Raw genomic sequence first — 22631 nt, forward strand, 5'->3', positions numbered from 1 at the left:
ACCAAGTAGTCAATCATCACAGCTTATATAAAAGATCAAATTGGTGATGAGGGTGTGCTTGTTATTCGTTAAAAGGCCCAATTGGTTGGTGATGATGATGTGTCTGTCATTCATCATTTCCGATCATTCGATGTACATCTAACACACATGAGGTAAGGTATGACATTTTTTACATAGACCCCACTCCTGACCATAAATTGTCATGAAACCTAATAGATTTTGAATGATATATACCGCAACTAAGGTGTGCTTTTTTCAAGTTTGTGAACATGTATTAGTCTATTTTGGATCCGTTGTAAGTTGTAACCCATGGGCACTTTGCTAGTAACTCCTATATGGACACAAAATTGTGAATATTTCATTGTATTTTTTTAAGTACCAGAACATGCTGGTTTAAGAAAAGAAAAAAGTACCAGAACATGCTTCCTTCTTTTCTTCTATTGTACAACATACATGGTTTCATTCTCTGATGAATAACAAAAATCTTCCCGTAAGAACAGCAAAAGGGAGAGCATGGTACACTCAAATTCAAAATCCCCAAGTATAAAACAGACCATTTTCAGCTGCTTTCGCTTTGTCAGTTTGATCCGCATCTGACATCAGCTACGAGATGTCGAATGTGTGGCCCGTACCATTTGACTCGTTCGACATGCTCCAGAGAGACTTTCCAAGACAGTCCTGAGACACAAACAACATCCAATGGTGTGTAAGGACAAGAATTTTGTGTTTGGGCGAGAATAACAAATGTTTGCTAACAGCTGAAAACTACAAGACATACTGTACCATGAGCTGTCGCAATGCTACTGATCGATTCAACAACATTGTCCAACCAGCGTGCCTCATCTGAGTTGTTGACGTTCCCATGTATATGTAATACGCCTCCGTCAACCCTAGTACACGTAGAGAACATAACAGAATCAGAACTTAAGATGTTCATTCTGCACCAACAAACTTGACAAAAATCTGCAAGGTACTAGTATAAATTTGCAGACGTAACCATACAGCCCATTCGCTGGCAAACCTGTCTATAACAGACTGCACACTTCCACAGTTACACTAAAGATGTGATAATGATGTTATTAATGGCGCATTCACTTTTACCAATAGTTCATTCGAATAAAAAATAACACTTCTGGCTGTAATAAAAATAACTGGTTGAATTTATGCAGCGACAAGAAACCAAGACCCGGCTTCCGAGCCTAACCACCTGGTTTCCGCCTATGGCTGGAGCCCTTATAGAGACCTTGGTGACCCTGCTCGCCTTGACACTCCTATCTGACGTGACATTATCAAGGGTCTGCCGCTGCTCCGCTCTATCACCAAGGTAATATAGACCACCTATGGGTCCCTAACCATACTACCACGCTCGCTGATCAATTTCCGGCCATCTTCTCCCATACACTGCAGCCTATCACTTCCGTTGCCACTGTCCTCTCCCATCCACTTCTAAACGCCCACTTAGCCCCAAGATTGTCGCATGCAGCTGAAAATGACCTCCAAGTTATTCGCAACATGCTTGCCACGTTTTCCTTGAATGAGCAGGTACCTAACAAGAGAATCAGCAGACTCGAAGGTAAGCAACTTGCCACAGCCTTGGCATACAGGGCACTATGGGTAGACCACCCCTTGGACCCGACAGCGCCAGCGATCTGGAAGAACTATGGGAGCGTTTGGTTGCCCGCATCCGGCCACCAGGACCAGTTGGGCCACGATATGTGCGTTTGGTTGGGAACGCAGTGGGCTGGCTTGCATCCGTACGAAGCTTAAAGCAGCCCTTAGCCTGCCTCTCTAGAAACTGCCGAACTGAGGGCAGAGCAAGCTCGCACGCGGGGGGCAGGGCGCAAGCGAGTGCGGATGGCGAGAGATGGAAATCGGGCGCGGCGCCAAATCTAGGCTCAAATCTGTGCAAGCGGCGGTGGCGGCAGATCCATTGCTCAACGCACCCTCGATGTGGATTAGGTTATGGACATACGGATGCGGCTGGTAGTTCAGGCAGCAGTGTTGATATCTGTGATTCAGGCATGGGTCATGTTCATGCACAAGAGAGTTGTTCGTCGTGATGAGAGACCTGTCATCACATATGCTCCAATGCTTATGCAGGAGCAGGAGAGGATCGCCAATCTAAACTACATATACAACTGCAACGACATAGAGGCTTTATGAATGCTTAGAATGAAAAGAGCACCATTTGCCAGACTTGTCCAGATCTTCAAGAGCAAAGGGCTGCTACAAGATAGCATCCACACCAGTGTGGAAGAGCAAGTGGCCATGTTCCTTCATGTTGTTGGCCATAACTAGAGATTCAGGGTTATCCACAACACGTTCAGATCTATGGAGACCACCTCAAGGTACTTCAAACAAGTGTTGTATGTTGTTGGGGAGCTGAGAGGAGAGATGATCAAGTCACCAACTGGTCGGACTCCTACCAAGATCCGCACTAGTCCAAGATGGTATCCATACTTCTCAAGGTGAGCAATGCAGTATTTAGTTCATTGCTTCATATGCTAGGATTGTTCAAGCTGAGCACTAACAGTCTTGTATTGCCATTTCAGGATTGCATTGGGGCAATAGATGGTACTCATGTCACTGCCAGAGTGCCGAGGTCACAAGCTGCAACATTTAGGGGGAGAAAGCACTACACAAGCCAGAATGTGCTTGTTGTTGTTGACTTCGATATGAAGTTCACATATGTGTTGCCTCGCTAAGAAGGGTCAACACATGATGCTAACATACTCAGTGACAACATGAGTCGTCCTGATGGCATCAACATCCCTGATGGCAAGTTCTACCTAGGAGATGCTGGCTATGCATGTCGTCCAGGTGTTCTTCCACCCTTCACGAAGACCAGGTACCATCTTAACGAGTTCTCTGGTAGGAACTACCCTAGGACTCCACAGGAGTTGTTCAATCTCAGACACTCCGTCCTTAGAGTAATCATTGAGAGACCATTTCGAGCTACAGCTTCTGGATCAAAAGCCATTCCACCCTTACCCCACCCAGGTTAAGCTTGTTCATGCACGTTGCATTCTGCATAACTGGATCCTGCAGTGGGGTTTTGATGAACTGGTGCCTGAGGAGGAAGATGTGCGCTTGACGATCTTAACCTCGGTGGCCATGGTGTGAAGGCATTTGACAACGAAGCCTGGAAGACCAAAAGGCTGGAGTGGGCACAGGCAATGTGGGATAACAGAGCCCAGACAAGGATCTGAAGAAGAAGAAGAAGAGCAAGAGCAGCAGAAGAGGAAGCAGCAGCAGAGGAAGAGGAAGCAGCAGCAGCAATAGGAAGAGGAACAACAACAGCAGCAGAAGAGGTAAGGGGAAGAGGATGGATGATGAACTTTCCCATTCAGCCAATCGTCTCTTAATAATGTCTACTGCTATTTGATAGTAGCTAGAATGAACCGTAACTTGTTTCGTAGCTTGGAGTGATACTCTTAAGATCGTGTGTGGTAAGGTCATCACTAGTGAGAAGTGGTGAGAGCACCTAATGCAGGTTGAAACCAAACAGCGTGTTCTATGTGCGCCTAATGCAATGCGGCCAACCAAACAGCGGGTCAAAATTAATTCCCTCATGCAGCTAACCTATATGCAGGCAACCAATCAATGTGCAGATGGTGGTTTTGAGGTTATTTTTCCTCAACCAGGTCCATCTGAGAAGTCTATGCAAACACCCCAAAATTGGTGCGGGCAACCAAACGTCCCCTATGCCTCCTAACAAGTGCAGGCTGTTCCTATGGTTCGCCCGCAAAGACCGGCTCTACACCAACGCTTGAAGATTCAGGAAGGCATTGCGACAACAGAAACATGACCTTTCTGCAACAACGACGGATCAATCAATCACCTACTCTTCTCTTGCGATCAAACTAGAATGACCTGGGATGAGAACTCCATTTGCCATGCACCTCCAGAATCCATTACCACCTGCTGGGATAACAGAATGGATGATAAAACTTGTTCCACGGCTATCATTGCTCCACTTTCGAACATATGGAAGAGGCGAAATACTAAAGTTTTCAGAGATGAGCTCCAGGATTCACACCATCTGCTCCGCGCATGTGCGGACGACCTAATGCTCTGGTCTAACCGATGTACCAACGAGCTCAAGAAACTACTTCTCCGAGACTGGAGCTCCATGTTGTTCCATCTTGCTGCGAGAATGTAGCCTTTTGTAATTTTGCACTTTCTCTCTCCCTACCTCATGTACCTCCGCAACGCTTGGTTGCAACTTCACCTTTGATAAACATATTCGTTCAGGCCGGCGTAAGCCCGCCGTTGCAGCGTCAAAATAAAAAGAACTGAGCCTAGGCAATAACACATCTATTTCTAGGTTATTTTACATACTCCCTCTGTTCACTTTTATAAGGCATTGTAGACACTTCAGACAACGCACACAGCGGCTCAATTTCAGTTGTCTGTAACGGCTTATAAAAGTGAACGGAGGGAGTAACGAAAATGCCTTCATGGATATTCTTTCAATGTGCCTAGCCAATAAAAGTCTGAGCTCGTTTTTTGTTGGGTAAAGACAGTGCCACATATCGGAAGTGTTCTTTTTATTACAATTAAACAACAACAACAACAACAAAGCCTTTAGTCCCAAACAAGTTGGGGTAGGCTAGAGCTGAAACCCAAACTGTTAGCCTGTACGCATACATTTTTTCACCTATAAAGCTATTATGTTGAAATGGCAAACAAGGTACCTCCCTCTGCTAGTTTTTGCTCTACCTTCTTTATCTAGTGGTTTCCACGGAGCTTTCTTAATAGCACTGTATTAATTTGCTGGATTAAAGGCATAATTACAGAGTTCTGCTTATGGTGGTGTATTTACTTCCGTGTTCCTGTACCATTTAAAGTAGTGCCACATCATTGGACATCTAAACTGTATACAAACTCTGAATCAGATGTGCTGAGCAGGTGTGTGGGTCCGGTCAGAAGCAAAGTTAAGAAAAAAATTACTTTTGTTTAACATGCAGGGGGTCACATAGTTCACAAAATTTAAAGGATCGTGGCAATAACATTATTGAACTATTTTTTATGACTTAAAATGTAATCACTGGTCCCATTAGAGTAGGCCAAACCAAGCTTGCAAGCACTAACAGCATACAATCAGTCAACGAAAAGCTCCCAAGGTAGTTAGTACCATGGCGGTGGTGCAGAGAAATTACCTTAAAGCCCTAACAGCAGTAGCCCAGCTACATTCACTGGAGGGTAGCAGCCCAAGACAAACACGATCAGCGACCCCCTAATTAAAGGAAGGAAAACGGTAAGCAGACATCATACTGCAGGAATTTAGCTCAACAAGTGAGATGTGTTCACCGCATACTTTCGGTGCTATCAGACGGTTATCTCCTTCAAGTATAACACATCGATCTGCTACATGGTTGTCCATTACATTCCGCTGAAGAGCCTCCAGAGCATGTGGATTCCATTCACATGCATAAACCAACTTCGCATTAGCCCTGCAAAGAAATAAAGATTGTATTTTACAGGGAAGAAAATCACTTAGAACTAAGACCAAGGGATGTCACTGAGAATATACTTCACAAGGAATGGGAGCACAAAGTATCCAATTCCAGAAAACAAGTCCACAACCACTTCATCTCTACAATCAAGCTGTCCCATCCGAAGCTTCTCAGAGCGATTACCAGAAGAAAACATGCATTTTGTTGCATCGAGTGAATAAGTGATGCCATTTTCATAATGGGTTACCCACCCATTATCACCCACAAGAAGTTCTAATGTACTATCTCTTGTGCCATTTGGTATGATTTTCCCCTGCAAAACAGGAAGACCAAGTCAATCACATGTTCACATCCTCAAAAGAAGGAACTGCTTTCAACCAGCTAATGGAACCACATGGATGTTATAATAAGTTATTCAATAAGCAGCACCTTACATCAGGAAGTATGTGCTTAAAGTGGACACGCCATATTATAATCTATAATATAACAATGGTAACTGTTTTAGTTTCGTACAGGTAAAAACTCAAAGTAACTTACTTGGCGTGCAAGACGTTGTGCCCCAAGAGACTTGGCAACTAGTTGCCAAAGTTCTTCTCTAACTGATTCCCACAGCAGGTCCTTAAAACAAGTCTTTGGAAGCACGGTGATATCACCTAAGGTTTCCCACCTGGACATAAAAAAAAAATCAGCAAGATGCCAGAACAAGACATATTTTTATTTACTTTAACAAGTATGTTTCCATACTACTTGTACTTCTAGTTCTCAAAATAATAAGTACACCTATTGTAAGCAGGTCAGTGAGAACAGACCTAGTTGGCAGCTGCTCTAACAACCGAGAGGGCATTCCTTTTCTTTCCAGTAGAGAAGATATAAGTTCTCTCATGATGATTTGAGGAGATTTATAAGCTTTTCGGCTGAGAGCTAGTTCATCTTTCAAAAAAGAACCATGGAACGATGACAATAGTTCCAATGCTTCATGGAGAGCAATGCTAGCACCAACAAGTTTCTTTTCTGGGCAATCAAATAGTCCTTTAGAGATACATGAATCATCATCTAGCAACTTGGAATGCTGATCAGTGACTAAGGTATGAATGTTTTTACTAACAGGAAAAATAACAAGGACATTGTCCTGGCTCACTCGAACTTTTCTAGCAAGGTCCAACCATCCAAACTTTTTTAGAATATCCTTCGCTAATTTGGCATATTTCTTTTCCAATTGGAAAACCAGAGGATCTGAACCAGCAATACCGTTAGTAGCGGCATCAACCATTGACTCCACATTATGACTAATAAAGGTGCCATTTTGTTCATGTTCTTGTAAATCCATGGTATATGTTGCATCACAACTTTGTATACCATTGTCGTTTTTCTTGTAAGCAAGTTCAAATACTGACTCCAGCAAATGAAGATCAATTTTTACTGGTTGACAAAATTTTGTTCCAAATGCATAGCAAGATGCACCACCGCCAATAACAACAAGGTCATCACCAGTGACAACAGATGAGCTACGCACACAAAGGCATTGACCTAGAGCTGGAATGGAGACATGGAGCCAGACTCTATGCTTTAAGTCTAGAAATGCTATTTCTTGGTTGTTTTCTCTGATTGGGCAACCACCAAGTATCCCAATATAGTGTTTATAGATGAACATGCAATGTGAAAATCTAGGAGAGGGAGTTCTTCCGCTAGTGATTTCTTTCTTCCAACTAAGTGTTGTTGTGTCAAAACTATAAAAATCATTCAGTGCCCGCTGACCATCATGACCCCCAAACATGAACAGTGTTGACCCATAAGACACCAGAGAATGTGAATGCCGAGCACATGGCCATTCACCAGCAGCAGAAATCACATTCCATCGCATGCTTTCTGTGTCCAATATATTCAAACAAGAATATAAGCCTTCATTACTGAGTCCACCAAACACATATATTTTCAAAGCTGTTGCAGCAGCAGCATGTCGGTGCCTGCATACAGGACGAAGACTTCCATGAGATGAATGTAATTATAATATTATTATCATTATGTACTACCTTATTTTGTGTAGTCATCAGGAATATAATGTCGGCAGTACCTTCCATGGAAAATATCCCCACTGCACTCTACTCTTGACCATCTATTTTCTGTACTTTGCAAAACCCAGACATCATCAAGAATTTCTGAAGGACCAGCCCTACCTCCAACAGCATAAATATGATTGTCTACTGCGGTAGTAGTATGACCCATCCGTGGTGAAGGTGAATCTTTAACGTTTATTTCCTTCAACAACCCAGATGTGGGATCAAGCAGAAGGGAATAATTTCTTCTTGCATGTCTTCCTTGTCCTCCGAAACCACCAAAAGTTAGGACCTGCTGCTCTCCTCCAACAGTTAACACACAAGCAGATTGGCCCCATAAGAAGAGCTTATCAACTGGTTCACCACTGATCTTCAACTCAGAAATAGAAAGATGGGAACTTCTATTTCCCGATGATGCTGATAGTATTCCCTCATGCACTAATCTACAGTATACAACAGAAGAAATAAAAAGGGTCAGTGATATAGTGGCTGTGTCCTGAGTACGAACATACAAATAAAACTGATGCCCACTGGTAGAATGAGGACTTGTTACTTGTGCAATAGAATATTTATGTTTTAGGAAGCAATAAAATATTTATAATTTAGTGCAGGAAAACACCCCTGGCTCAGTAACAACGGTTGACAGGTAACCAATTGACTCACGGCGAACTAAAACACAACGGCAAAACCTTGTGCTGATGTTTTTTTTTAATTAAGCTAATATTTACCAAAAGAATATTTTTGGTATTACCGTCTACAAACCGACAGGCCGAGCATACATATCCAGTATGAACTAGCAATAATTTTCTAAATATCAAAATGATGTCAAATATGCATTAAAGGATCCAAAAGGCCAAGAAAATGTCACTATGAAAATAATAAAAATAGAACAGATGGAGAAAAGGAGAGATATAAGAACATGCCGTTCAGCATTACCAAAACCATGCTTCGCAATGTTGTTGCGTACAGCATCTCGGTTTTCATAATATGATCCTTCTATTGAATTCTCACCAATTTCACAATCACCTTTGTTACCAACATCACAACTATAGATGTCATGTCTCTTTTCCGTAACTAACAGTTCATCATGTGTTTGTACACTCCAACTGAGTGACGCCTGAACTTCAGAGGCCAAGCAATGATCGTCTTTTTTGGTATGAACTTGCAACCCAGATATACCTGGCAGACCCTGGCAGTTTGAAAGGAAACAATATGTTACAAGTAGCAAACCCAGTAGTGTATAGCTTCTGAAATTTCGAATAATTATTCCTCTTGAAGTCACTGTATGACTGTCCTAAAGATTCTAACTGCATCCGCTTCAACTGCATTTAGCTCAATTCATACGGTGACGCTAAAAAAGATTTGGGCTGGTCAAGGTGACATAATCAATGATCGACTCCTTTGAGGAATGACTACAGCATCCCATACAGCAAGCTCCACATACATTTACATCTCATTAACCATCTATGTGTGCATCAACCTAGTGATGAAAACCAAGCCACAGACCACCAGGGATAAAATCTACAACATCTGCATGCACTAAGGCTGCTCCCTTGATTGGTCTACGAGAGTCATCCCTGTTGTAAGCAAGATGCAAATGCTACGTGCCTAGAAGAGAAGACTAGAGATTGTATATGGTTGGGTAAGGGCCTAAGCCCATCTAGCTTTGTCACTTAGGGCCCAAGCCCATGTCGGCAGGCTGACCTAGAAGGGGGCATCCAGTCCTCCCGTTCCTGTGTGAGCCGCCACACAAGTGAGTCCTTGCGCGGGCCACCAGACATGGAAAGACCCCCGTCTGAAGGTACTCCTCTCCCGGTTCAACATGGTATCAGAGCCAGGTTGCGGCGGCGGCGGCGAGGGGAGGATCCTGCTCGCGTGGCTGCGCAAGGGCTGTGCGCACAGAGGCAGGGCTGCGGTGCAGGGAAGAGGAGTTGGGCGAGGTGCAGCTGCACCAGGGGAGAGAGTGTGCTGCTGCTGCGTTGCGCCAGGGGAGAGGAGTAGAGGTCGGCTGCTGCGCTGCGCCAGGCGAGAGAAGAAGGGTAGCTGCTGTGGAAAAAAAATCCATTTCTTCTTCAAGGATCGACCTGTTCCTGCTGGAGCTGCTGCTGTGCTGTTCCTGCCGGAGCTGCTGCTGTGCTGTTCCTGCTGGAGCTGCTGCTGTGCATCTGAGTTGTTGTTTTGCTGCTGTGTTCGGGTGCTGCTGTGGAGAAGAAGTGTGGCTGTGGTGCTGCTGGAGCACCAAAGATGGCTGAACCAAATGCTCTTGTTGAGGCTTTCGAGAAGTTCGCTAAGATCCTAACAGAGTCCAACTCCAACTCTGGGGCCATCGTTCCTCGACAGGAAGTGGCTCGGAAGCTCGAAATGTCGCCCCCTGGACATGAAGCTAGAGGGGGCCACACATTATTTGAGCTGGTCCACGAGGGCTTTGTGGGCTGTGGAGCAGAAGGAGCTTGATGGACATTTGTTGGGCACCATTGCATAACCAGGAGACAAGAGTAGTGCGGAGGGAAAGAGGTGGAAGGTCATCCACTTTGTACTTATGGTGTGGTTGTTGAACTTATGGTGTGGTTGTTGAACTCTGTGGTGCCCTCCATTGGACGCTCTGTGGAGGGGCTATCCACGCCTGCTGAGATATGGAAGATTCTGTCCATCCGGTACTCTGGCAAGGGCAATGTCATGCTCATTGCTCAGATTGAGGACAAGATTAGGTTGCTGCACCAAGATGATGGCATGTGTTGAACCGGTATGGGCTGTCTGGCCCATCTCACTTAAGCCCACAAGGCCCAGCCCTTGAGATGACCTAGAAGGAGGTGCTCCCAGTCCTCCCGAGAGAGCCAGCCGCCACACACATCCGCGAGACCACACGCGAGCGACCAGACAGCTCGTCCCGTCTGGAGGTAGTCCCCCCGCGTTCCTACATGGTATCAGAGGGCAGGGACGGCAGGGCCTGAGGAGACGGCGGCGACGTCCAGCGAGGTGGCGGCGGATTTGGGCGGTGTCCGGCGAGGCGGCGGCGGATCTGGGAGGCACGGCATGGCTGCGCAGGAGGTGCGGCTCGTTGGCTGCGCGGCAGAGGAAGAAGGAGAGGTGGAGCTGCTGTGCTGCACGGCAGGAGGAGGAAGCTGAGGAGCGGCTTGGTCTCCTCGAGAGTGGGTTGTGCTGTGGCTGCTGCTTGCTCCTCAGCGTGGCGGGCTGTGGTGCTGCGGGAGGAGAAGAGGAGAAGGGTAGTGGAGAAGGGCAGCTCCTTGTTGTGCTGCTGTGTGTGCGTGTGTCTGCAGGGGACGTGTGTCTGCAGGGGACCGGGAGGAAGAGAACTGCTGCTGTTTGCAGAGGAAGGAGGAAGAGAACTGCTGCTAGAGGAAGAGGCTGTGGTTGCTGCTTGCACTTGTAGCTGCTGAGTTGCTGGGTGCTGCTGCTAGCCAGGGGGCGTAAAGGGACCAACCGTGCAGCTGTAGGGCTGTGCTGCTGAGGGCTGCTGTTGCTGATTACCGGATCGGAGATGGCTGAACCAAACGCGCTTGCTGAGACTTTCGAGAAGCTCGCTAAGATCCTTGCAGAGTCCAACTCTGGGGCCATCGTTCCTCGACAGGAAGTGGCTCAGAAGCTTGAAATGTCACCCCTGGACATGAAGCTGGAGGGGGCCACAAATTACTTGAGTTGGTCCAGGAGGGCATTGCTGGCTGTAGAACATAAGGAACTTGATGGGCACTTATTGGGTGCGATTGATGAACCAGGAGACAAAAATACCGTGGAGGGAAAGAGGTGGAAGGTCATAAACTCTGTGCTCGTTGGCTGGTTGTTGAACTCAGTGGTGCCCTCCATTGGACGCTCTATGGAGGGACTATCCACGTCCGCCGAGATATGGAAGACCGTATCCACCCAATACTCAGGCAAGGGTAATTTCATGCTAATCACTCAGATTGAGGGGAAGATCGGTCGGTCGCGCCAAGGTGGTGACGACATGTCAGTGATGGCATATGTGGCAGAGCTGCAGGCTTTGTGGGTGGAGCAGGATAATTGCGATACTTTGGAACTCTATGATGCTGCTTGCATCGAGTCAGGGCGCAAGTGGATTGCACGCAGGCGTGTGCTGAAACTGTTGGAAGGGCTCAGAGGTTGCTTTCATGGAAGGGGGGCATCCCTGTTACACCAACCTCTCCTGCCAACTATTGAGGAGACTATTGCAGCAATGTCTCAAGAGGAGGTGAGGCTATCTCTTGAGCATGCTGACATGAAGGTTGTGCTGGCTTTGACATTTGCAGTCACTGAGCGCATGGAGTGGGGAGATCCCAACAAATGTCGTATCTGTAGGGAGGTAGGTCACTGGAAGAGGGAATGTCCAACTCGTGGCAGAGGTAGGGGATACAATCATACATCAGAGGAGGAACTGGCAGAGGCAGGCGGGCTAGAGGCAAAGGTGGATACATAGGGACCTCGAGGGTCAACCTTCTTGGGGCAGAGGTGGCCACTCAGGAAACCCAGGGAAACAAAGGGCACATATGGTAGTTGAAGGGGACAATGTGAAATCAAAGGGCGAGGAAGTTGATGAGTCTACCTATGGAGACTTTGCTCATTGGGCAGAGTGGGTCCTAGACTCTGGAGCATTTAAGCATGTTGCGGGTAATTCCTGTGTGTTTGAGTCTTACAATAAGCATCATCCTGCTCACAAGGGCACTATTCAAACTGTCGATGATACAAATCAGCCTGTCATAGGGGTTGGCACAGTCAAGTGCACTTCAACTATCTCGCTATCGTCAGTTTTACATGTGCCAGCTTTTCCTGTCAATTTGGTCTCTTTCAGTGCTTTCATTGATCAAATAGACTGCGTGTGATCCTTGACAAGTTCGGTTGCTTGATTCAGGAGCGCCAGACGAGCCAGACGGTTGGGGCTGGCACCAGGCGTAAGGGGCTCTGGTACATGGACCAGGAGATGCAGCCGGACTTGGTGTATGCTGCGACCATAGAGGACAAGGAGAAGCAGGCGATGATCCATCACTGCAGGATGGGGCATGTACCTTTTGATAAGATGAGTAGAATATTTCCGGATGTTATGTGTGGAATAGGCAAGGGCAAGTTGGCATGTGATGCTTGCGAATATGCAAAACAGAACACACACGAGCCTCATATGTGAGTAAGGGGCTTAGGAGCATATCTCCCTTTATGCTTATTCATTCGGATGTATGGACTAGCCTAGTAATGTCAATGAATGGAAAGAAGTATTTTGTTACCTTCATCGACTGCTATTCTCGTATGACTTGGATTTACTTGATGCGTCACAAGGATGAGGTGTTTAGCAATTTTCAGAACTTCCATGCTCTTGTAGAGAACCAGTTTCAGGTGCAGGTCAAGGTGCTTAGGACTGACAATGGCACAGAGTATGTCAACAACATTTTGGGGGCTTTCATGGCTGGCCAAGGGATTCTTCATAAAACTTCATGTCCGGACCCCCCCCCCTTCTCAGAATAGAGTGGCCGAAAGGAAGAATCGTCATATTCTTGAGGTTGCTCGGTCGTTGATGTTTACCATGAATGTGCCTAAGTTCTTGTGGGATGAAGCGGTTATGAAAGCTACATACCTGATCAACCGTACACCTTCCAGGATGCTAGGCATGAAATCTCCGTCTGAGTTGCTCGTTGGAGATAATAAGTTTGTTGCCCCCCCCCCCCCCCAGTTGTTTGGCAGTACCTGTTTTCTTCGTGATCACTGACCACCTGTTGGCAAACTTGATCCTCGAGCAGCGAAGTGTATCTTTCTGGGATACTCTTCTAGTCAGCAGGGGTATATATGTTGGTGTCCCGCTGAAAAACGCAGGTTTGTGAATATGGATGTTACCTTCAGGGAGTCTGAGCCATTCTATGGCGAGCCGACTGATCTCAGTCTGTTGTTTGCAGAGCTTGACCACCTACACCCTATGCATGATGGTCAAGAGGGGGAGAAGGTGTCCCATACTCACAGTGATTCTGTCGGCATTAACACTGATAATGATGTGCAGGTTCAAGTCCAACCAATAGTGGGTACAATTCCGGTTAGTACTCTCACTAATGATGATGTGCAGGTTCATGTCGAACCAAGTGTCGATACACTTAAGATTGGTGCTCTCAAGGTTCCTGTTCGAGATCGATGGCAGACGAATACCCTGGTGTACTCTCGACGGCAACCACAAGTGCAAGGGGAGCAGCAAGGCAGTGAGGCAAGAGTACATGGGGAGCAGCAAGGCAATGAGGTAAGAGTACAAGGGGAGCAGCAAGACAGTGAGGCAAGATCATCTGACACGGTGGAGCTGCCCATTGCGTTGCAAAAGGCTACACATGAAGCAACAAGGGTGAAGTAGCAAGGAAGGCTCTACCAAAGGATGATGCTTGTGATGACCTTGATATTGGCAATTTTGTGTCATAAGGATTTGTCGCCGTCATATAAGGCGTTTGTTGCCTCCCTTCAAACGGTGTCAATCCCAAAGGAATGGAAGGCTGCAAAGCAAGATCTGAAGTGACGCGAAGCGATGATAGAAGAGTTGGAAGCACTGAGGAAAAACAAGACATGGGTGCTAACCACATTGCCGGCAGAAAAGAAAGCAATGAGTTGTAAGTGGATCTATACAGTGAAGCAGAATCCTGAGGGTAAGGTGGAACGGTATAAGGCCAGATTGGTCGCCAGAGGATATAGTCAAACTTATGGAATTGACTATGATGAGACGTTTGCGCCCGTGACAAAGATGAAAACGGTTAGGATATTGGTCTCTTGTGCTGGAAACTTTGGGTGGAAGTTGCATCAATTAGATGTCAAGAATGCCTTCTTACATGGTGAGTTGCAGGAAGAAGTGTACATGGAGATACGACCAGGTTTGGTACTTCAGAGACCACGGGGAAGGTATGCAGGCTAAACAAATCCTTGTATGGATTGAAGCAATCACCGCGGGCATGGTTTGATAGGTACAGACGTGCTATCCGTGGTATGCGGTATGGTCAGTGTAACGGTGACCACACGATGTTCTACAAACACTCTGATCGAAAAATCACCAATCTTGTTGTTTATGTAGATGACATTATTATGAGGTAAAGGATTTAGGCAACCTAAAATACTTCCTTGGCATTGAAGTGGCTCGGACAGAGAAGGGAATCTCTATGTGCCAACAAAAATATACCTTCGATCTCTTGAGTGACATGGGCATGATGGGATGTCGTGTTGCCCCTACTCCGATTGAACAAAATCATCAAGTGACAGCACAATCAGGAGATCTAGTGAATAAGGAATATTATCAGAAATTGGTTGGAAGATTATTGTACTTGTGTCATACCAGGCCTGACATTACCTATGTTGTGGGGGTGGTAAGCAGATACATGCATGAACCAAGGAGTGGGCATCTTAATATTGTGCACAGAATCCTGAGATACTTGAAGGGGACTCCGGGTAAAGGGTTGTGATTTGGGAAGAGTGGACACCTTGAGGTGGATGGCTATAGTGACTCTGAGTGGGCTAGATGTCAAGATGATAGAAGATCAACTTCTGGCTACTGTGTGCTTGTGAGAGGAAATTTGGTGTCATGGAGAAGCAAGAAACAACCTGGTGTATCTAGATCAACAGCAGAAGCTGAGTATAGAGCTTTATCTCAAGGGTTGTGTGAGATGCTCTGGGTGAAGTACGTATTGAGCGAGTTGAAACTTCTAATAATCCAATTGCTAATAATCAGTCCGTTATAGCCATTGCTAATAATCCAATTCAACATGACAGGACAAAACATGTGGGAATTGATCGCTTCTTCATTAAGGAGAAACTTGATGCTGGGATCATCGGTCTTACTCATGTCAGCTCTGTGCAGCAGTTTGCAGATTGTTTGACAAAGGGACTAGGAACAAAGGACCATAACTTGGCATGTGACAAGATGGGAATGCTAGATATCTACCACCCATCTTGAGGGGAGTGTTGAACCGGTATGGGCTGTCTTGCCCATCTCACTTAAGCCCACAAGGCCAAGCCCTTGAGATGACCTAGAAGGAGGTGCTCACAGTCCTCCCATGAGAGCCAGCCGCCACACACATCCACGAGCAACCAGACGGGACGAGGTAGTCCTCCCCCCCCCCCCAATTCCTACAGCATGTCAATGATGACATACATGGCAAAACTGCAGGCTCTGTGGGCAGACCAAGATAACTGTGAATCTATGATCCCCTGAAACTCTATGATGCGGCTTCAATCGAGTCAGGGCACATGTGGATGGCACGCAGGCGTGTCCTGAAACTTTTGGCTGGCCTCAAAGGTTGCTTTGATGGCTGGAAGGCTTCCCTGCTACACCAACCTAGTATGCCTACCATTCTCGAGGCTATTGCAGCAATGACTCAAGAGGAGGTACGCCTATCTCTACGCCTATCTCTTGAGCATGCAGACATGAAGGTTGTGCCAGCTTCGACATTTGCAGTCACTGGGCGCATGGAGTGGGGAGATCCCAACAAATGTCATATCTGTGGGGAGGTAGGACACTGGAAGACGGAATGTCCAACTCGTGGCAGAGGCAGTGGATAAAACAAAAGGGGAACTGGCAGAGGTAGGAGTGCTAGAGGCAGAGGAGGATACTCAGAGACGTCAAGGGGTCAGGCTTCTAGGGGAGAGGTGGCTACCCAGGACACTAAGGGGGTCAGAGGGCTCACATGGACGTTGCAGGAGACACTGGGACGTCAAAAGGCAAAGATGTCAATGATGCTGCCTATGGAGATTTTGCTCACTAGGCCTCCCCTGATGAAAGTAATCCGAAAAGAGCATCTCTTGCTACTCATGAGCATAGTCCAGGGTGGGTTCTTGACTCTAGAGCATCTAAGCATGTTGCTAGTAAATCCTGCGTGTTTGAGTGTGTTTGAGTCTTATAATAAGCATCCTCCTTCTCACACAGACACTATACAAACGGTTGATGGCACAAAACAGCCTGTCATAGGGGTTGGTACACTAAACTGCACTCCGACCATCTCCCTATTCTCACTTTTACATGTGCCAGCTTTTCCTGTCAATTTGGTCTCTTCTAGTGCTCTCATTGATCAAATAGATTGTTGAGTGATCCTTGACAAATTCGGTTGCGTGATTCAGGAGCGACAAACGAGGCAGATGGTTGGGACGGGCACCAACGTAGGGGGCTCTGGTACATGGACCAGAAGGTGCAGTCAGACTTGGTGTGTGTCGCGACCATGGAGGACAAGGAGGAGGCGATGATCCATCACTGTAGGATGGGGCATGTATCTTTTGATAAGATGAGTAGAATCTTTCTGGATGTTATGTGTGGGATAGCCAAGGGCAAGTTGACATGTGATGCTTGCGAATATGCCAAACACACAAGGGACTCATATGTGAGTAAGGGGCTTAGAAGCATATCCCCTTTTGCGTTGATTCATTCAAATGTATGGATGTGCCCACTTGTGTCAATGAATGGAATGAAGTACTTTGTTACATTCATCGATTGCTATTCTCATATGACTTGGCTTTATTTGATGCGTCACAAAGATGAGGTGTTTAGCTGTTATTAGAATTTCCATGCCTTCGTGAAGAATCAGTTTCAGGTGCAGGTGATCAGGACTGACAATGGTACAGAGTATGTGAATAACACCTTTGGGGCCTTCTTGTCTGATCAAAGTATTCATCATCAAACTTCATTCCCCGACACCCCTCCTCGGAATGGAGTGGCAGAAAGGAAGAACCAACATATTCTTGAGGTTGCTCGATCATTGATGTTTACCATGAATGTGCCCAAGTTCTTGTGGAGTGAAGCAGTTATGACGGCCACATACCTGATCAACCGGACACCATCAAGAATACTAGGCATGAAATCTCAATGTGAGCTAGTATATGCAGAATCTAAGTTTGTCATTCCCCCAAAGTTGTTTGGCAGTACTTGTCTTGGTCGTGATCATCGTTCTTCTATTGGAAACTTGTTCCGCAAGAAGTGAAGTGTATCTTTCTAGGCTATTCTTCTAGTCAGCAGGGGTATACATGATGGTGTCCCTCTAAGAAACACAGGTTTGTCAATATGAATGTCACCTTTAGGGAGTCTAAGCCATTCTATGGTGAGCCCACATATCTAAGTGGGTTGTTTCAAGGGCTTGACAATTTACACTCTGTGCAGGATGGTCAAGAGGGGGAGAAGGTTGTATCTCACGCCCGGGGGGATTTTGTGGACACCAACACTGATGATGATGTGCAGGTTCAAGTCCAACCAATTGTGGGTACAATTATGGTTGGTACTCCCACTGATGGTGATGTGCAGGTTCAGGTCCAGCCAACAGCGGGCTCCATTCAGATTGGTAATCTCCAACTCCCTGTTCGAGATCGGTGGCAGAAGATACCCCTATTGTACTCTCGGCGACAACTACAGATGCCACAAGTGCATGGCTCATCTGACACTCATCTGGTATATTCTCGGCGGCAGCCACAAGTGCAAAGGGAGCAGTCAGTGCAAGAGGTGGGGGGCATCAAGGCAATGGTGCAAGCTCATCTGATGCAGTGGAACTGTCTATTGCGTTGCGAAAGGGAGACGTGAAGCAACACAGAGGCTTTACCGCCAGAGTTTTTTGATAATCATGACATTCAAAATTATGTGTCTTACGAGGCTTTGTCTCCTTCCTATAGAGTGTTCGTTGCCTCTCTTCAAACTGTATCAATCCCAAAGGATTGGAAGGCTGCAAAGCAAGATCCGAAGTGGCGAGAAGCGAGGATAGAAGTTGGAAGCACCGAGAAAAAACAAGACGTGGGTGCTAACCACGCTGCCCGCGGAAAAGAAAGCAGTGAGTTGTAAGTGGATCTATACAGTGAAGCAGAACCCCGAAGGGAAGGTGGAATGGTATAAGGCCGGATTGATCACCAGAGGATATAGTCAAACTTATGGAATTGACTATGATGAGACGTTTGCTCCCTTGGCAAAGATGAACATGGTAAGGATATTGGTCTCCTGTGCTGCAAACTTTAGGTGGAAGTTGCAGCAATTGGATGTCAAGAATGCCTTCTTGCATGGTGAGTTGCAGAAAGAAGTGTACATGGAGATACCACCAGGTTTTGGTACTTCGGAGACCACGGGGATGTATGCAGGCTGAAGAAATCCTTGTATGGACTGAAGCAATCACCGAGGGCATGGTTTGATAGGTTCGGGCATGGTGTCCATGGTATGCGGTAAGGTTAGTGTAACGGTGACCACATGATGTTCTACGGGCACCCTGATCAAAATTTCACCATTATTGTTGTTTGTGTGGATGATATTATCATCACTGGAGATGATAAGGAGGAAATACAGAGATTGAAGGGTTGTCTGAGCAAGAAGTTTGAGGTAAAGGATTTGGGCAACCTAAAATAGTTCCTTAGCATTGAAGTGGCTCGGACAGAGGAGGGAATCTCTATGTGCCAACGGAAATACATCTTGGATCTCTTGAGTGACATGGGCATGATGGGATGTCGTGCTGCCCCTACGATTGAACAAAATCATCAAGTGACGGCACAATCAGGAGAGCTAGTGAATAAGGAAGATTATCAGAAATTGGTTGGGAGGTTATTGTACTTGTGTCATACCAGGCCTGACATTACGTATGTCGTGGCAGTGGTGAGCAGATACATGCATGAACCAAGAAGTGGGCATCTTGATATTGTGCATAGAATCCTCAGATACTTGAAAGGGACTCCGGGTAAAGGGTTGTGGTTTGGGAAGGGTGAACGTCTTGAGGTGGATGGCTATAGTGACTCTGACTAGGCCAGTTGTCAAGCTAATAGAAGATCAACTTCTGGCTACTGTGTGTTTGTGGGAGGAAATTTGGTGTCATGGAGAAGCAAGAAACAGAATGGTGTGCCTAGATCAACAGCAAAAGCTGAGTATAGAGCATTATCTCAAGGGTTGAGTGAGATGCTTTGGGTGAAGTACCTACTAAGCTAGTCGAAACTTCTAAGGAAGGGACCCTTGAGGGCGTGGTGTGACAATCAGTCGGCTATAGCCATTGCTAATAAGCCAGTTCAACATGATAGGACAAAACATGCGGAAATTGACCGCTTCTTCATTAAAGAGAAATTTGATGCTCGGACCATCAGCCTTACTCATGTCAGCTCCTGACAAAGGGACTGGGAACAAAGGACTGTAACTTGGCATGTGACAAGATGAGAATGATAGATATCTACCACCCATCTTGAGGGGGAGTGCTGAACGGGTAAGGGTCCAAGCCCATCTAGCTTTGTCACTTAGGGCCCAAGCCCATGTGGGCAGGCTGGTCTAGAAGGGGGCATCCAGTCCTCCTGTTCATGTGTGAGCCGCCACACAAGTGAGTCGTTGTGCGAGCCACCAGACACAGAAAGAACCCCGTCTGAAAGTACCCCTCCCCCAATTCAACAATAATATGTTGCAAGCCTTGACATCAATGCTAGTGCAAATTCTCTACACCTCAAGCAATCCAGGGACTTCGGTGTGATATTGCGCAAATAAGTATTTGGCAGCTAAAGGCGTTCAAGGAAAACCCAATAAGGAGTAAGGTGAGCACCTATCGCCAGCATGTGCCAAGTGAGGTTCCAAGGCAGAGATAGGAATACGCGGACATGACCCCAACAAGAAAATTGCACCTTCGACAAGGCAAGCGTGCTGCTATAACCGCCAGGACTACATAGACTTCATTTAGAAGTGTTGCAACCTGAAGAAGGTAGGAAAGGGGCATGCTAGTTTCATTGACAACGAATCGGGAATGCTAAGATCCAGAGAGAGGAGATAATCAAACAATAACAAGATTAAGAGGGTGACTGTTAGAGTTAGTCTTGTCACAAATATTTGAAGATATGTTTAAACTGAGCCATGCATGCGTAATTGAGTCCATGCATAAGGTGAAGTTGTGGCACTGTGCACTATCTATTATGCTTTTAGTGGACTATTTGATTATTTGTGCAGTCAATTTGTCATGGTCTGGTTCTTTGTTTTGTATTATACTCCTAAATGCTATTGAGAGCTAGCATTGCAGATTGGGTAAGCAAACTTCTTTATTGTTTGTCAAGTACCACTTCAAATTATTATGATTTATCTCTCTAATAGACTGCTGTTTGATGTGTTTTGCAAGATGCAAATGACATGGATTTGGTTTGGATGGTCAATCAAGCACTTGAATTAAAATATGAGGCAACAGACAACAAATGGGGCAGTATTTCTTTCTCTTTTACTGTCTTTAACTGTATATTACATGGATATTTATATTTATTTTTATATATACTTGCCGTGTCCCCGATGGGATTTTTTTGGAAAAAGCCGCATCCCGTGTCCCCGTATGCGTGTCACTGTGTCCGTGCTTTTTAGCTGTGCACATAAGAAGGACTCACGCGTAAACGCTGCAAGCTGGTTGAGTGTAGTTTACATCAATCTGATTTTAGGAGTAAACAACATTACTGTTGGCAGAACCATGGTGGTTGCTCATAGTAAGAAGTTTAACATAATTGTGTTCAGTTTGTTTCAATGCATGAGATAATAGAGAAAGCAACAAAATAGTCCTTCTAGAAAGTGTCTGCCAAGCACCATACTTTTTGCAAGATTATTGTGACAATGGGAGCTTGTTCTTCTTAGTGCATCCGTGTCTTTGTTCACAAAACTGAGTATATCATAACTCATTAGTTGAGTTCACTTAACATAAAAATAACATGGCTAGTTTGTCTGGGAAAAGACAACTGAAAATCCATTTAAGCTTGGTATGCACTAATAGATATTCAGTAAATACATATTCAAAATTTGCGTGATAATACTTGCCTAATGCGCATGGTATTGCTTAAACAAGCGAGGGAGTAACACTGCCAGTAAGAGTACAGGAAAATGAGGATATCTGCTAGGATGCAGAATCAAACATACCTTAGACTGCAAAACGTCTAGAAAGCAATCCATTCGCTTCTTGTTTGCCTCCATCTTACAGTTGGCAATTCTAACGAGGTACCGGATGTACTCAGGAGAAACAACAAGTTCATCAGTCAGACCAAGAGGCACCTCCATGCGAATTGAACATCGTATTGCTACCATTGCACGTCTTTGCAAGCCTGTGATACCTAAAAGGCATCAACATTGCAAGCGAATGGAACAGAATTAGTCAGGCACGCCACCTGACCTCTACGTAAACCCGAGATGTGCAAACCGGCTCACCTGACTCCCGGAACCCCGCCCCGATTGCAGCGGCCACGAGCGCCGTGGCTGCCGCAGCATCCCTGCACTCCACTGCCACGATCATCGGCTCGAACCTGAACACGAGCTCATCCCCTCCACCCCTCTCTCCGCATCCAGTCCCACCGAACAGGAGCTCCACAACTGCGTCCGGGTCAGCGGGGTCGTGCGAGATGTACAACCACCCGCCGCCCCGGGCCTTCTTCTTCGGCTTGGGGTCGGCCGCTTGGGACTGCGGCGAGGGTTGCGCGAGGACTGAGATGCGGCCGGAGCAGGAGGACGTGGTGAAGAGATCCGCGTGGGAGTTCAGCGCGTCGAGGAGAGGGGCGATGGGGGCGTCTACGCCGCCTTTCGGTGACTTGTCCGGCGCCGGCGAGGAGAGCGCGGCCAGCGCCGCCGCTTTTCGGCGAGCGAAGTCCATGGAGGTGGTTTTAGGGTTTGGGTTGGGCTTTTCCAAGGTTTAGGCTGCGGAAGAGGTTTTGTACAAAAGATGATTTATTTTTATTATTATTTTGCATCGATTGTACAAAAGATGATTCAAAATTGGACGAAATTATTAAGAAGGGTGCATTGATACGTTTTAATCTCATAATTAAAAGTAATCTTTACCTAATAATAAAGAGGCTATAGCTTCCGTCGAAAAACCCAACGAAGTGATTTTACAAAAAAGCCCTTACTGTTTATGACATTAAACTCGTAGTATATATTAAATGTTTTTTAAAATACTCATATCTTTTAAACCGTAACTCCAAATTTAACATATTATATATGGAATTTGATTAGAAAAATATGTAGAATTTAAATATGATATTATTTTATCTGTTAAACGTTTAATAAAAATACTATCTATGGTGCAATCTTAATAAATAAGTCATTATCCGTCTTTCTTTCATACCGGTACTCATCCGGGTTGGGAATGAACACGTCAACAAAATCAGGATTAGAGATGAAACTGAAGGTCACTTGACTGATTCTTTGTACGTATTA

General features: G+C 45.9%; 1 protein-coding gene across 2 annotated transcripts; it reads right to left on the reverse strand.

The window, feature by feature from the left end:
* Window positions 1-336: 336 nt before the first annotated feature.
* LOC123425903 (tRNA wybutosine-synthesizing protein 2/3/4) lies at window positions 337-22107 on the reverse strand. 2 transcript variants are annotated; one of them, XM_045109667.1, is made up of 11 exons: window positions 21627-22107; window positions 21342-21532; window positions 8437-8702; window positions 7531-7956; window positions 6269-7423; window positions 5997-6126; window positions 5537-5772; window positions 5321-5456; window positions 5163-5239; window positions 784-890; window positions 337-678 (listed from the first exon to the last, which is right to left on the reverse strand). In XM_045109667.1, the coding sequence occupies exons 1-11, from the start codon at window positions 22063-22065 to the stop codon at window positions 578-580; spliced, it is 3264 nt and encodes a 1087-aa protein (XP_044965602.1). In that variant the 5' UTR covers window positions 22066-22107; the 3' UTR covers window positions 337-577. The 2 variants fall into 2 exon arrangements, with proteins under 2 accessions (XP_044965602.1, XP_044965603.1); XM_045109668.1 differs by having other exon boundaries at window positions 21342-21523; window positions 21627-22103.
* Between the last annotated feature and the right edge of the window lie 524 nt (window positions 22108-22631).

Source organism: Hordeum vulgare, chromosome 2H (assembly GCF_904849725.1).
Source record: "Hordeum vulgare subsp. vulgare chromosome 2H, MorexV3_pseudomolecules_assembly, whole genome shotgun sequence".
NCBI classification, from domain to species: Eukaryota; Viridiplantae; Streptophyta; class Magnoliopsida; order Poales; family Poaceae; genus Hordeum; species Hordeum vulgare.

Bases quoted from the DNA above. Each gene is read 5' to 3' on its own strand.
- LOC123425903 (XM_045109667.1), bottom strand. From the start codon at position 22,065: ATGGACTTCGCTCGCCGAAAAGCGGCGGCGCTGGCCGCGCTCTCCTCG. The intron at 7,957-8,436 runs GCATGTTCTTAT...TGTATACTGTAG, and splicing joins GGTTTTGGTAATGCTGAACG to ATTAGTGCATGAGGGAATAC. The intron at 6,127-6,268 runs GTCTGTTCTCAC...TTTTATGTCCAG, and splicing joins TTAGAGCAGCTGCCAACTAG to GTGGGAAACCTTAGGTGATA.